Consider the following 17,033-nt stretch of genomic DNA (forward strand, 5'->3'; position numbering starts at 1 on the left):
AGTATTTGTTTGAGGAAAAAATGTACTATGTAATTTTTTCTATTTTTAAAAATAGTTGTTTTTAATATTTTAAAGTTTCATATTTAATTTTTTTGATACATAAAACAAATAACTGTTAAACTCAAATTATTAAAGATAAGTGTTAAATGAGTCATTTTCATGTTTGAAAGCTGAAAATTTTATGCGCACTGAACCTGTTAAGACTTGTTATGACACGATTTGCCAGCCTTGGATGGAAGTTGATTCATCAGTAACCGAGAGAACATTTATTTGGTATCTTTACTTAAGAAGCTATCATTTAATACTTAATTTACTCGTATTTGGTTTAACACAGATTTTTTAGTCCCTCATAAGTCATAAGCATTTCAGAAGTCTTCATTAACCAATTCAACCAATTCAGTGATTATATGTATTGATGCTTTATTTATTATACACAAAATTAAAAAAATTAGGGAAGAAAAACATTAACCTCATTAATGTAATACTTAATTAACATCACAAAAAGAGGGGCTAAACCACCTTCATGTTCACAACTTTATATGTATATAGATAGATTGTATTACATAATAATATTAACCATATTTGATAATGTATGGTTCAAATTGTGGATTTTTAGAGTCAATGGGACACCATCTCACCTAATATGTCTATGTCTAAATGTTAATTATCTTTATCTATACTATATTGTAAAGCAGATTTCTCATGTCTAATATTTTAAGTTTCAACATTTACTTCTCAAAATGCTCATCTTATCAATTCTATATTTACCAAACATCATTTTTCTCTCCTCAAATCTCAACCAATCATCTTTTTTCTCTCTCCTCCATAAATCATTTATTCCTCCAATTCATTCAAAAAATTTTATCTCACAAACCGTACATCGATAAATTATAAAAATTATATGGGTGTTCTTAAAATTTTATGCTCTTTCATTAAAGATGTCATTCGATATACTTTCGACGAATTTTTAAATCCGAGGGCGGAACCCGTAGGCTATCACACTCTATGACCTATCAGCCCCACCATCTCACCGCCGCAACGCACGGGTACTTACTCTCGTAATTCACCAAAGCACTATCTATATTTATACTATATTATAAAGCAGATTCTCCTTGTCTAACATTTTAAGTTTCAAAATTTACTTCCCCAAAATGTTCCTTCCTTCAATTCTGTATTACCAAACACCATTTATCTCTTTTGAAATCTCAACCAATCATCTTTCTTCTCTCTCCTCCATAAATCATTTATTTCCTCAATTCATTCAAAATATTTTATCTCACAAACCGTACATCGATAAATTATAAAAATTATATGGGTGTTCTTAAAATTTCGATCATGTTCTTTCATTAGAGATGTCATTTGATATACTTTCGACAAATTTTTAAATCTGAGGGCGGAACCCGTACAATTAAGGTATTTAGCTATCACACTTTATGACTTATCACCGCACCATCTCACTGTCACAACGCGCGAGTACTTATTCCCGTATATACGTACATGTGAAAAACACCTACACACAAAAATACAAATTTGCTAAAAACTTCACCATAATGTATTCAAAAAATTATGTTTGACTGAGATTCGATCTTTCTTTTCATTCTATAATATATTATCATACATCATTACATTATTATGTTTGTGTTTTGTCATCTAAGTATATAGAAAAATATATGTAACGTATTGTGGTGGAGAAAGGCCATATTCGTCATCTTTGCACATCGCACATCTCTAGACTTACACCCGTGCAATGCGGCGACGGAGGTGATGGTGGTGACGATGGTGGGAACGGCAGTGGGAATGGTGATGGAAACGACAATGGTGGTGTATGTAAAAGTATTTGATGTTAAAAGTGATATTGTAGTTACTTTAAATGTTGGGGGATTCATATTGTAAATTATTTTATTAAGAGTATTGTAGATATATTAGATGGAGATGTTTAAATTAGTAAATAAAGGGGAATGATATCTTTAGTTTATTAACATAAAGTTTATAGAAAAAAAAGTGGTTTGATTTATTAGATAGTACGAGAGATTGTGTCCGCGCGTTGCGGCGGTGAGATGGTAGGGTGTTAGGTAATAAGAGGTGATAAGGCATAGAGTATGATGGCTATGCCTTAGCCTTACGCCCTCGAATTTAAAATTTCGTTGAAAGTATATATCGAATGACATCTCTAATAAAATAGCACAAAATTTTAAGAACACCCATACAATTTTTATAATTTATTGGTATATAGTTTTTGAGATAAAAGATTTTGAATGAATTAGATGAATAAAATGATTTATGGAAGAGAGAAAAAAAATAAGTGATTGAGATTTGAGGAGAGAAAAAAAATAAGTGGTTTAGATTTAAGGGTATATTAGATTTATTAGGTAGAGATGTTTAAATTAGTGAATAAGTTTTAATTCATTTTTACTTTAAAAAAAAGTTGAAAATGATTTATAATGTATTATAGATAGAGATAATATACTATCTTGGGCTTATCCAGGTCCATTTCTTTACAATGTGTTCTTTGAGTTTTTTTAAGAAATACAAAAAAAATATAGATGATTCTAAATAGGTCAGCGTTCTTAATTTTTCTTTTAACTGTACAAAAAAAATTAATAAATATGGTTTTCATTTTTAGTCTTTTACATTCCCATCGCATTATTTCAAGTTTTACACATATTAATTGGTGCTAAGGTGCGTAGGCTTACCTTGGAGTCACATGGTTTTTGTTTGATATTGGGTATTGTTACGATGTGAAATTTTGGTTAAATATATATTCGGGTCGATCTTATACTGTAGTCTGTGTACTCAGTATATTTGAGGTTTGTTCTTCTCTAAGATTAGCACCACATAGTCAATTGAGTGTCGTCACCCTCTCCAAGCCAATGAGGCAATGATACTACTTTAGTAAACAAGATCGACATAAGCCAGTATCTCACTATCTCAATGTAATGAATTGTTTTTATCAATTACCTTTGAACAAAAACGTATTAATAAAATTTGTTGAAAGTGGATTACATACATAAAAAACAAACTAAAAGAACTTACCAGATTTTTTCATCTATTTAAAGGGCACAACCATACATGGAAAAAACACATGAAAAATAGTAAAAGATCGTGACCAAGCAAAATCTCATAGGCTTTTAAGAGGTGACTATTTCAGGATTGTATCATCTTGAGTGCAACACAAGAATTTAGTAAAAGTCCTGTTGCGATGGTGATAGGGTAAAAGATAATAGAACAGGGAAAACTAAAAAAGAGAAGAGATTTGGCTAAATTTGCTGATGATCCTCAGCCTTCATTCACGAAAGATAATATAGAGTTCAACCAAATTACAAATCCAACCCACAAATAAAAACAATTGGCAGTTTGCCCCTTCAACAATAACTAAAAACAATAAATATAAATAATAACGTAACAATACCCCCTGCTTAACCAACTTTTTTCCCTCAAAAAGTAAACTCAAAGTCAGGGAACCTTAGCTTCAGCTCATCAAGGTATTCCCAAGTTGCATCCTGTGCTGATTGGTCTCTCCATTGAACAAACACCTTCATAGCTGCTCGGTTGCCTCTTTTCACCAACTTTTTATCTAGCAATTGCACCGGGTGTAGATGAAACCGTGAGTCTCGTGGAATCGGAAATACCTTGTCAGGCGGCCCTACCGCTGGCTTCAACAAGGAGACATGGAACACTGGATGAATTTGAGCGTCATCTGGTAAGTCTAAATGGTATGCAACACTACCAAACTTTTCTACCACGAGGAATGGTCCAAAGTATTTAGGTGTCAGCTTAGAGTGTTTATGAAGCCTCATTGTGTTCTGCATATAAGGTTTAAGCTTAAGATAAGCCCATGATCCAACATCCAATTCTCGTTCAGTTCGTTTCTTGTCCGCCTGTTGTTTCATCCGGGTTTGAGCCTTCAATAGTGATTCCTTCAACAATTTAAGAGTGGTTTCTCGATCTTGCATAAGCACATCCACCTCTGGCACTTGTGCATCTCTTGGAACATATGGAATGTAAATGGGCGGTGGAAACCCATATAAAGCTTCAAAGGGAGAACGACCTATAGCAGAGTGGAAAGTAGTATTATACCACCATACGGCTAAGGGAACCCATCGAACCCATGTGTGAGGTCTTTCCATTACCATGCATCGGAGATACCCTTCTAAGCAACGATTAACCACCTCCGCCTGTCCATCCGTTTGTGGGTGGAAAGCTGTTGACAGGTTAACCGTGACACCTTGCAACGCCATGAATTCTTTCCAAAATGCACTTATAAACACCGGGTCCCGGTCCAAAACTATTGATGTAGGGCACCCATGCAACTTGTATACATTGTCAAGGAAAATCTGGGCTACATCCTTGGAAGAATATGGATGGCTAAGTGTCATAAAGTGACTGTACTTTGTCAAACGATCAATGAAAACAAAAATTGTATCTTTCCTTTGTGCCTTCGGTAAACCCCTACAAAATCCATTGATATATCAGCAAAAATAGTATCAGCCTATCAGGTATGGGTAAAGGCTGAAGAAGACCTGGTGAGGCTATATTCTCGGGTTTGCCTCTCATGCAAACATCACAACCTCGAATAAATTCCCTTACCATTTTTTTAATGCCCTTCCACGTGAACATCCCCTTAATGCGTTGTGTTGTTGCGTGAATACCGGAATGTCCACCTACTGGTGAACTATGACATAACCTGATAATTTGCAGTTGTAGTGACGAGTCTTTGCCCACCACCATTCTATGTTTCCTGGTCACCCATTGTCCATTCCATCCATACTTAGCCACTGCCTTACCACTTTTTAACTCTTCTAGTATAGCTTTAACATGTGGGTCTTCTTCTTGGCTCTTAATAACTCTCTGCAATAATAGTGGTTCAAATGTGGCAAGAGTGGTAGTGAAAAACGTTACTCCTTGCACACGTGAGAGGGCGTCCGCGGCTATGTTTTCCTTACCTTTCTTATAATCAATAGAATAATCATACCCCATCAATTTGGCTAACCATTTGTGTTGCAAAGGGGTCGTCACCTTTTGATTCAACAAATGCTTCAGACTTTCTTGGTCAGTCCGAATAAGGAAGTGACAGGTAATGAGATAATAGTGCCAATGTTTAACTGCCATCAAAATAGCTAAGAGTTCCTTTTCATAGACAGACAACATTTGTTGCTTTGGCGATAAAGCCTTGCTTAGAAAAGAGATGGGGTGTTTATCTTGCATCAGCACTGCTCCTAAACCACAAGCTGAAGCATCAGTTTCGACCATGAATGTTTTGGAAAAGTCAGGTAAGGCAAGCACCGGGGCTGTGGAAAGAGCAATTTTGAGTTCCTCGAACGCTTGTTGCGCTTTTTTATTCCACCTAAATGCATCCTTTTTTAGTAGATCAGTAAGGGGTTTTGCAATAACTCCGAATGACCTTATAAATCGTTTATAGTACCCGGTGAGGCCCAAGAAACCCCGTAGTTGTATAAGAGTGGTCGGTAATGGCCAACCTGTGATTGCATCTATCTTTGTTACGTTATTATTTATATTTATTGTTAATACCTGCTTCAAATGGTCACTATGTTGTTCTACCTCTTTGCTATAAATTAAGATGTTGTCAAAGAACACGAGTACCCCTTTTCTTAATAGTGGCTTAAATACTTGGTTCATGAGGGCTTGAAAGGTGGCTGGTGCATTCGTAAGACCAAACGGCATGACAAGGAATGCGTAGTGCCCCTCATGTGTTCGAAAAGTCGTCTTGTGTATATCTCCTGGATACATACGTACTTGGTGATAGTCGGAACGCAAGTCAAGTTTGAAAAATATAATGGCACCCCCAAGCTCGTCTAAAAGCTCTTCGATAAGTGGAATTGGAAATTTATTTTTTACAGTAGCCTCGTTTAACCGTCGGTAATCCATACACATCCGCCATTGGCCGTCCTTCTTTTTTACCAACACTACCGGGGCAGCAAACTCACTTTGACTATCTCGAATAACACCTGCATCCAATAGTTCCCGTGTGGTCTTCTCAATCACGTCCTTTTGTATCATGGGATAACGGTATGGTCTTTGGCTAATCGGATGGGTTCCCTCCTTTAAATTGATTTTGTGGTCTAAGGTTCGAACTGGTGGTAGTGAAGTGGGTAACCCGAAAATATCTTCAAAGTCATCTAACAACTTCTGCCATATCCCTTGAGAACTTCCTGGTATAACTTTTGATTCTATATTGTGAGCATGGCTACTGGTGTTGAGTTGGAGTGTAAATAATTGAGGAAACCCGTTATCTTGTGTTTGTAATATTAACCCCATTTTTTCCAAAGAACAGATAGTTACTTTATTACTTTCTATTCCCTTAAGCTCACAAACCTTCCCATCAATGGTAAATTTCATGATCATTTTTTCAAAATTCCATAAGATGTGGTTTAGCCGACGTAACCATTGGATTCCCAAAATCATATCATAATTTTCAAGTGGTAGTAGTATTACCTCAGTAGTGAACCAAAGCCCCTGCATCGTCCATTGAAATTCTGAACATAATTGGTCACTCTTTAAGTGGTTTCCGCCAGGTATGCCTACTGTCAATGCTTGAATCTGTTTCACTGGACATTGCAATTTCTTGGCTACCTTGACATCAATGAAGTTATGAGTCGACCCGGAGTCTATAAGTATATGTAGTTGTCTTGTACCCATTGCTCCTTTAACCCTCATGGTTGAGTAAGAAGGCAACCCAGTCAAGGCATGAATGGAGATCAGGGGTTCCTCCTTTTCAACCCCTGTTGCCGTTTCATCATCTAATTCACCATTCTCCCCGTCATCCACTTCAATGATATACAACTGAGTTCGATTACATTTGTGACCCGGTACAAATTTTTCTGTGCACCAAAAACACTCCCCTTTTGATCTTTTCTGTTCTAACTCATTGCTAGTTAGACGACGTGTATTAGAGGCCAATTTGGATGGTCCTATGGGTTTACTGTTCGGTGTAGGTAAAAGAGGTAATTTTGAAGCATTAGTTGGTGGAGTTACCTTGATTTTGTCATTGTTTCCCTTAGAAGACTTCGTATCTTCTTTATCTGTTTTCAGTTTACCTTCTAAGTTCTCATTGTTAAGTGATTGAATCTTAGCCAACCCATATGCCTCGTGTAATGTTTTTGGTTTAAACATCTTAACCGGACCCCTAATTTCTGGCTTAAGGGCCTTCAGATAAAGACTAACAGCTTGAGTTTCACTTAAAGTTACCTTATTCAATAAGGAATCAAAAGTAGTATTAAGATCATGAAGTGAACCTGTCTGATTGAGGGAAGCTATCTCTTCCAAAGGATCTTCGAACATAGCATTAGAAAAATGAGTCGAAATAGCTCGTACATAGTCTGTCCACAAGATTTCAGATACGGTAGCCCCGCGTGTGCGCATGTAAGCTCTATGCCATTGGATCGCGTCCTCCTCCAAGTGAATAACGGCATGCCTGAGCTTCATCCTCTCGGGGGTCTCATCAATCGCAAAAAAGTGTTCACAACGATGAACCCATGACTCCACGTCTTCACCCGAAAACTTAGGGAATTCAACCTTCCCGATCTGTATGGGTCGGGTACCCCTCGACTCTAGATCGCCACTCGAGGAAGACGAACCCGAAACACCCCCGCCGCCGCTACCTTGACCTGATCTATACTGCACCTCCTTTAAGATCTCTTCTTGTTGTTTGGCTGATTGTTCTTGTTGCTTCATTAGTACCGAGAGAGCAGCTTGAATCTCTGAGATTGCCTTATCATGATTCTTGAGTGTGGTCTCAACCTCCTGATTGCGAGTATTCGTCATAGTAACTAGGATAAATCCGACCGGGGATCGGATTGGCTCTGATACCCTTAATAGGGTAAAAGATAATAGAACAGGGAAAACTAAAAAAGAGAAGAGATTTGGCTAAATTTGCTGATGATCCTCAGCCTTCATTCACGAAAGATAATATAGAGTTCAACCAAATTACAAATCCAACCCACAAATAAAAACAATTGGCAGTTTGCCCCTTCAACAATAACTAAAAACAATGAATATAAATAATAACGTAACAGATGGTTTTTGATCAAAAGTTATAAGATTGCTAGATTTAAAGTTATAAGATCTGGGACTATAGATGAAAACTACATGATGTGGTTTTGATTTTAGCTAGTACCCCTATGTAGAAGCAATTTCTGAGATGCTTTTATTATCCGTCGCAATACAATTCTAGAGGCTGGTCGTGATGAAGAGAAGGCTTCATCAAGGCCGTGATGACGTCATCATCACTTCGTGATGACGTCAGCACGAAGTCGCTAGTTCGTGTGAAGGAGCTTAAAGCCGACGAACGAAATTGAAGTCCAACCCGTTTAGCAGCCTATATATAGAACACCTAGGTCTAGGGTTTCGATTGATGATTTTAGTTGCAACAGATTTCGTCCAACGGATCGGTGTAGAGATCTATACACCGTGTCCACGATGTAATTCATTATTATTGTTGTCTCCTTGATTGTAATCCGTAATCATTAGAATGTTTTCTATACGGATTTATCATTGTATTGTAATCGAGATGACTGAATAATAAAGGAATTCGTTTTATATCTCTTGTTCTTTGTTCAATTCGTGATTATATGTTCATAACTTTACAGAAACTTCAAAGACAAATCTAAGTGGATTCCGCACACTTAGATGTTGTTAGATCGTGATTTAATCGGTCCAAACCGCACTTTCAATTGGTATCAGAGAGGGGGAAGCGATTTTGCTTTCAATTGCGATCTTTATTGAAGATTTTCTTGTTGAATTCGTGTGTAAATTCGTGAAGATGAAGAAATTCGTGTAACTTCGTGCTTACGTCAGCACGAAGAGGATTTAGCCTCATGCTTACGTCAGCACGAAGTGGCTAGTATTCGCATGATATTTCCTTTGACTTCGTGCTTACATCAGCACGAAGTGGATCAAGTTCACGAGGACGTCACCACGAGTTCATGGACAAAATATCACGAATTCTGATTAAGTTTGTGTATACGTCATCACGAAGAGGACTTTCCCTCGTGCTGACGTCACCACGAAGATAATCACATTTTTATGATCAAGTTCGTGTATACGTCATCACGAAGAGGACTTTCCCTCGTGCTAACGTCACCACGAAGATAATCACATTTTTATGATCAAGTTCGTGTATACGTCATCACGAAGAGGACTTTCCCTCGTGCTGACATCACACGAAGATAATCACATAATTCATATCAAGTTCGTGCTTACGTCATGCCTTAGTATTCCTTACTTCGCGCTGACGTCATGTTGAAGATGATATGTCGATCTGAAGCAAGTTCGCGCTTATGCCATCACGTAGAGGTTTGTTCCACGTGCTTGCATTTACACGAAGATGTCTACTTCCTTGTTTGAAGATAACAAGAAACAGATCGAGTAAAGAGGTTCCAAGTTGTGTGCATCCATATTCAAAGAAGCACACAAAACAGGGTAGTAGAAAAACCAAAAAAAAAAAAAAAATGGTATGATTCATGGAGATTTGAAGTTTGGTAGCGTTCGAAAAGTTTTCGGTCCGTTTTTGTGCGTTTTCGGCACGTTTTGGATGAAAATTTTCGACAATTATCAAAAATTTCCCATGGCCTTATTAATAAAAATTTACATGAATATCAACATTTCATGTAAATGTGTTTTCCCATGAAAATTTGGAGGGAAAACGGGTATACCCTGTTTGGCGAAGAGCTTTAAATGTTGTGAGCTCTAAGCATTTTGAAGAACCTCAAGAATGAGAGATACCGTAACCTATTATAGGTTGATTTTCAGAGTATTTGTAGAGAAAAGGGGGGAATAAAAATTTCAAGGTTGTTTTTCGATGAGATTTCTTCAGTTTTCTCAGCAAAACTCTGCAGGTTGTAGAATTTACCCAGAAATAAGGGGGAATATAACTATTCTTTTGAATTTCTCAGAATAATTCTGCAATTACTCGAGTTATATTAGCAGCAAGGGTGTTACTCAAAGTGTTACTTAGCTCAGAGTTATTCTGTTCGGCTTAACAAATTGATAGTGTCATTGTTAAAATACTCGAGTATTGAAGATCATAGTGTTTTCAGTTTTGATTGACACTGTTTAACAAATGATCTTCTATATAGCAGTTATGGAAGCTTTTGTCGAAATATTGGATGAATGAAGTTGATCACTCGTGGTTGAAGTACATGCAGATTGTACCTTAGTGAGATCTCAGATAGAAAAGACTCCGGGTGATTGATAAAATTGTGAAGATACGAGACATAGTTAAAACTTTGTTGAAGTATTGAGATGATGAAGCTGGTTATTTGTTGTTTGAGTATTTGAAGATTGAACCTATCTATATTCCATGATGTAAGGATAATGATCAGGCGATATATAAGTTTCATTGCGAGATTAAGATCTTTATGTGATTGGCGGTTTATATAACTGAAGGGGAGATCCGATAAGAAAGACTTCAGGTGATTAGTAGAGTTGTGGAGATACAAAACGGAGTTTGATGCTGCTATATTTGAGACAGGGTCTATGGTATTACATTTTGTGATGCAGGTTGTAGAGTTTCTTATCTTTGTGATAGCTAGTTGATTTGATGCTGATTGTTGGAAATTCAACTTCTCTATTATATGCCGATTAGGCAAGGAGAGCGACGATCCTAAGTGGAAGGTGGCAATGCTTAATTCGGAGGTGGCTAACAATTGAGGGGGAGAACTACAATGAAATGTGTTGGGTTGATTGGTTGTCATAGAGGAACAGGGACTTTGCAGTTTGAAGATCAAGACGGCGTCGAGTTTCAACAAGAAAACTCGATGTCATCAGCTAAGGGGGAGCCAGTGGATTCAGGTTTTTAGGTAGCTATTGATTATCGGAGTTTATCTAGAATTGATTGCAACAGAAAAGGGGGAGTCTGTAGAAGCAATTTCTGAGAGGCTTTTATTGTCCGTCGCAATACAATTCTAGAGGCTGGTCGTGATGAAGAGAAGGCTTCATCAAGGTCGTGATGACGTCATCATCACTTCGTGATAACGTCAGCACGAAGTCGCTAATTCGTGTGAAGGAGCTTAAAGCCCACGAACGAAATTGAAGTCCAGCCCGTTTAGCAGCCTATATATAGAACACCTAGGTCTAGGGTTTCGATTGATGATTTTAGTTGCAGCAGATTTCGTCCAACGGATCGGTGTAGAGATCTATACACCGTGTCCACCATGTAATTCATTATTATTGTCGTCTCCTTGATTGTAATCCGTAATCATTGAGATGTTTTCTATACGGATTTATCATTGTATTGTAATCGAGATGACTGAATAATAAAGGAATTCGTTTTATATCTCTTGTTCTTTGTTCAATTCGTGATTATATGTTCATAACTTTACAGAAACTTCAAAGACAAATCTAAGTGGATTCCGCACACTTAGATGTTGTTAGATCGTGATTTAATCGGTCCAAACCTCACTTTCACCCTGTTTTGTTTAATGGGATTTGTTTTCTCGTTTGCAGATTAACACACTCTAGGATATGTGTAAAAGGTTGCAAGAATATGTCACTAGCTTGCAACAATACTGATGTTGATGATGAAATGCTTCAAATAAATCACAAATGAATTCAATGATGAAGGTGAATGGAACTATTCAGATGAATCAGAAGTTGATATTATTTTTGATGGCTATTCTGATAATGAATATGATTCCGATATGTATGATAGGTCTTTCCTAAAGAATTAGTTTATTATGCATTATTACTTTTTCAACTTTTTGCATTATTTGGATCGTTTAAAGTTTTTTTGTATCTATTTGATTTTATGTAGATTTTATTTAATATTTTTCAATCTTATTTAAAACTTTCGATATATATATATATAGTGAAAAGTTATTTTGAGAACCCTTATTTTTGCGAGAACTTTTGAGAACTTTTCAAATCAAGCCCAACCGATGATTATTCTTTACTTGAAAATTGTTTTTTGATTTTTTTCTGAATAACTTATGTGTAATTTTGAAGTTTATAATTGTGTGGAGGCATGAATTATCATCCGTTATACAGTTATGTGGAGATTTGAATTATTGATCACATGTGCACGAATATTGCTATGATTACATGTGATTGACTTGCATACATGTGATCATAGCAATATTCGTGCACATGTGATCAAGAATCCAAATCTTCATATAATTGTATAACAGATGATAATCCATGCTCCACACAATTATAAACTTCATAAGTTATTCAGAAAACAATCAAAAAATAATTTTCATGTAAAAAACAATCATCAGTTGGGCTTGATTTGAAAAGTCTTAAAGGTTCTCGCAAAAAAAAATGGTTTTTAAAATAACTTTACCATATATATATCTATATATCTATTAAAAGAGTAGTTATCCTAATATTTTAAAACCTCTTTCAATTTAAAGCTATTTATAAAAATTGACACATAAGCTTTTATCCCATATGTCATTTTTATAAATTTTTATAATAATTATTATCTTATTTAAACATATTTAATGAATTCTAAAAATTCTATATATGGCAAAGATATTTTAATAAGTTCTCATCAAATATAAATATTAATAAACTATTTTGGGGTTTATGTAATTTGTTATGGTCATCGTTTGATTTTGACAAAAAAAAAAAATTATTTAGATTTTTACATGTATAGTCAACTTAATCATGTTCAATAAAATTATTAACATGTAAGTTTGTTTGTTACTCACACATATAAATTATACTCGGTAATTTATAAATAAATTTTTTATCATTAAACCAATTCTTTTTATTATCCGTGTCAAAATTATTTTCAAAAAATAAATTTAATAGCATATCGTACGAGTAAAACAGCTAGTATATATATATATATATATATTGAGACTATCCGATAAATAAACGAGCCTGAAGACTATATTATTTACAAAGAAGATGCAATCTCCTATATGTACTCCTAACCTCAATTTCAAGTGACGATTGTCCACCAGATTAAATGTGTAAATTAAGAAACATTGTAAGGCTCTAATTTCCTTTTTAATCTATCTCCTTTCTACTAATAGGAATATTAAGGGGGTGATTAAAAGACCTCATTCACTAGACCGATCACCCTTGATTTCTTTGTACTAATCCTAATCTTTCATCCCCTAGAATTCTTCACTTTGGTTGAGGCGGCCTTTTGTTTTTCCACCACCGGGCGCCCCAACACCGCCATACACATCATCTCTTTGAATCGATTTTCATACTATATCTCTTGATCCATCTTTGATATTGTCTATACATAATTTTATAAAATATGTGTAACTATAAAATGAATGAAGCAATGACTACATCTTCATCATTTTCATCTCCTTATGAATCCCGGGTAAACGATCTTCTACATCTAGATAGTGCGTCGGCTATTAAAAAGAACTCGAAGAAGATCTTTTCTAGACAATTATCAATGTCCGAGACTAAACGTGATTTAGCATGGGAACAGAAACGTCAACAAATGCTCATTCAAGAACGAAAGAGGGAAGAAACTATTGCAAATCCTAATGACTTATGTGACCATGACCTTAATGAGCTCAAAGGTTGTATAGAGCTTGGTTTTGGTTTTGATGAAGAAAAAGGTGGTCAAAATCTAACTAAATCCTTGCCCGCCCTTGATTTTTATTTTGCCGTGAACAGAATTGGAAGCCCTACGATGAGCCCACGTTGTGTAAGTTCGTCGGGATCAAAGCTCTCTGGGTTTGGTTCATCGTCGTCGAAATCATTAGATGAAGAAAGATCATCATCGGTTAGTAGTGAGGATTCATGGAAGATTTGTAACCCAGGTTTGTCTAGTGCATCCCTCCGTCTCTTAAAAGTGTCCACTTTTAAATTTTTAATTTTTAAAGTTTATGTTTTGTAAGTTTGACCTTAAATATTTTTATTTATAATGTATAATATATGATGAAAGTTATATGATTTGGTAGATGTTTGATATGTTTTCATTTAGTATAACTTTCATCAAATATTATATAATGCAATAAAAAATATTTATGGTCAAATACAAAGAAAGACTTTGACAAAGTAAACAAATGGCTCAAATAAATTTCTTTATGACTAATTTTCTTTCTTTATGATTATTAATTACCAAAAATATGTCATGTAACTTCGATCATCTTGTTTTAAAAGCAAAATTGAAGTGTATGTCGTCCCTTATTCTAAGTCCATCTAATCTAGTACTATTATAAATTTCCAAAACAAAATTCTATAAAGTTAATTTCGCAACTCATCATGTAAGGTAATTTCGCAGGAGAAGATCCTCAACAAGTTAAGACAAAGTTGAGGCAATGGGCTCAAGTAGTTGCTTGTTCAGTCATGTTGTCTGCATGAAAAGGAAATTAACAATAAAGGTTTACATCAGTCGTGGAATAGAGACAAAGAGATATAGAGAATGCACGAAATCAAGCATCTCTTGAAATAAGGCGAAATTGTGAATTTGACTTACACAATTGACATGGTATTTGCCATAGTTGAGACACTTGTCTAACCAGAGCAAATAAGGTCGATCTCTTATTTGACTAGTGTTGGTTTAGTTTGAATGTGTATGTAAATTTTAGGATTTTAGGGGGATATACAAAAACTACATACTAAAAATATGTAAAACTCGACGAAATCAAGAATGTTATAAGATTATATTCTTATTTTGAGTGGTTTAAGAAAACAATTAAGCATTTCAATATAGTAAAACAAGTATACAACTACTTACATTAACCTCATGAAATCAAAGAAATAAAGTCTCAAAATTACAAATTCATTACATGTATTTGTATGTTAAACAAAAAGTTACATGTATTTGTAATTTATGAATTACGAGTAATTAGCTAGGGAGGTGCAGTGGGAGTGGATGTGGATATATAGCCAAGCGGTTTGGCTGGATCCAACGTCGAACATCACCAACATCCTTTGAAGCTTCATGAAAGTTGGTAAAGTACGGGTAGTAAAACCGTACAACACAAATACACAATATATATACCCCTTAGACTTTTGTATGCTCTCGTGTTTTATTTACTTTGTTCTGATTGGTTTATTTTTATTTAATTAGAAAAATGACGAGGACAGGGTAGCAAAATTATCATTTATCACACCCATAAAAATTGATAAGAATGCTAGGTTGAAGATAAATATAGGGTGAGTCTATATACACAATCCCGTATCATAAAATTAGAGTGGTCTTGATTTTAACAATTGATGAAAATCTTTTTATTTTTATTTTTAAATAGTTAGAGTAGCTTTTATAAACAAATTATCCCAGCATATATACAAGAACCTTACACTCGTGACTCGTTACCAAAACCACATTGATACAATAACCAAAGAAATGGCAGTGAAGGACTTTTATTTAATTACATACATTACAACTAGAGCCGGTAATATTTGATACTGACCACGACAAAACCTTATTTTTTTCGTATTTCGTGTTTGGCCTTAACGTGTTTCGTGTCTTAACAAATCCGGACATGTTAAAACACGATAACACACGATAAGACAAGTAGTGTATATATATATGAACATGTTAAGACACGTTGAAGACCCGTTAAAGACACGTTAAGGACACGTTAAGACACGTTAAGGACACGTTAAGACACGATAAGACACGTTAAGACATTGACAGAATAAGATACGTTATCAGGTCCCTTAACAGGTCTATTATCGTGTACCTTTTAACAAGTCCCTTAACAGACCCTTTATCGTATAATCTGTTAAAAATCGTGTTATGTTCGTGTTTGGAAAAACTGACACGATTAGCTATCGTGTCGTGTTCATGTTTAACCTTATCGTGTTCGTGTCGGATACGATATGCTAGCTCTAATTACAACTTCCACTTTCCTTAAATTGAATACTTCACATTCAAGCCGTGAACACATAGTCATTGACAGAATAAGACGATATTAACAATTCGATAAACTTTCTCTTCCCTTCATTTTTCCGTTCTCTCTATCTTCCTATATCTGTGTTTGTATATAGATCTCTGAAACTTAAAAATAAGACGATATTGTTAGTTTATTTTGTTTAATAAGAGATTGTGTTTAACTAGTGTCATTCATATCATGCATAATGCAACCTATGTTTGACTGAAAATATACATGTGATGGAATAGGTTCAAATTTACCTTTTTTATATATATAATCAGTCCGTACATCGTATATGTATTAGAACTAGTAGATTATAAATATGATGTACTTCTCATTATAGCTCAGTGGTTGAGCACCAGCTTTACATGCTGAAAGTCTCGAGTTCGAAACATGAGAAAGACATTTTCAAGGAATTTCACAAATAAAGTGTTCAATGAAGCAGATTTGAGTCCTGCAGAGGGGGCATTGTTTTAAATATCGTGTTTTCGGACGGTTTAGTTGGGAGTTTCTCTCTATTAGGTATTGAGGGTGATGGGACTTTTTAGCGTAGACCCGGTTAAGACAACGTAAGCTAGATCTTCTATTGTGAGCAAATGATCCACACCGTTTAAAAAATAACTCCTTTAAGGTATCTGTTACCAATGAAGCCTAGACCCATATGTGAAGTTTAACTACATGGGTTTGATCCTTCGAGGTGTCCAGATCATGTAGGGATTATGATGAAATTATTTTACCGGTATCATATAACTCATACGGGATGGGTCAATTAATATCCAATTGTGGTATTGGGCTAGGGTTTCCCCCATTACTTTTGTTTTAAGAAGATTATATGTGTATAGAAGATTTGTGGTTGACTTAGGTTGGATGGTTTTGAAGAATTTATAGAGGTTTGTTTTAGTTGGTCAAAATTCAGGAACCACCAATAAACAATAGTTCAGTTTCTTTCTTTTTTTTACGCATTTTCTTCTTGGGCTTTTAGAAAACCATAGTCCATATTCCATAAAAACAATAACCCAAAACCCAAGAAACCCAAAAATAACTTAAAAAAAACCCCGTTACAACACATACTGCACAGCGTACAAACAATCCGCCCCAAATTCCAAAATTTCAAAAAACTTTCACTTTCCCGCTTTCTCACATCGTTTCAAATTTCAAAATCGAGATATTAAAACGTTATAATAATCCCATCTCTATTTCAAACCCCTAAATCACACA

The 17,033-nt window shown here is 35.2% G+C and overlaps 1 protein-coding gene across 1 annotated transcript; it reads left to right on the top strand.

Annotated features, from left to right (window-relative positions):
• The first annotated feature begins 13,187 nt into the window (after positions 1 to 13,187).
• On the top strand, positions 13,188 to 14,295 carry LOC122583352. Its single transcript, XM_043755769.1, has 2 exons — positions 13,188 to 13,751; positions 14,216 to 14,295. The coding sequence occupies exons 1-2, from the start codon at positions 13,232 to 13,234 to the stop codon at positions 14,293 to 14,295; spliced, it is 600 nt and encodes a 199-aa protein (XP_043611704.1). The 5' UTR covers positions 13,188 to 13,231.
• The last annotated feature ends 2,738 nt before the right edge of the window (positions 14,296 to 17,033 follow it).

This window comes from Erigeron canadensis, chromosome 9, assembly GCF_010389155.1.
Source record: "Erigeron canadensis isolate Cc75 chromosome 9, C_canadensis_v1, whole genome shotgun sequence".
Lineage (NCBI taxonomy): Eukaryota > Viridiplantae > Streptophyta > Magnoliopsida > Asterales > Asteraceae > Erigeron > Erigeron canadensis.

Bases quoted from the DNA above. Each gene is read 5' to 3' on its own strand.
- LOC122583352 (XM_043755769.1), top strand. From the start codon at position 13,232: ATGTGTAACTATAAAATGAATGAAGCAATGACTACATCTTCATCATTT. The intron at 13,752-14,215 runs GTTTGTCTAGTG...GTAATTTCGCAG, and splicing joins ATGGAAGATTTGTAACCCAG to GAGAAGATCCTCAACAAGTT.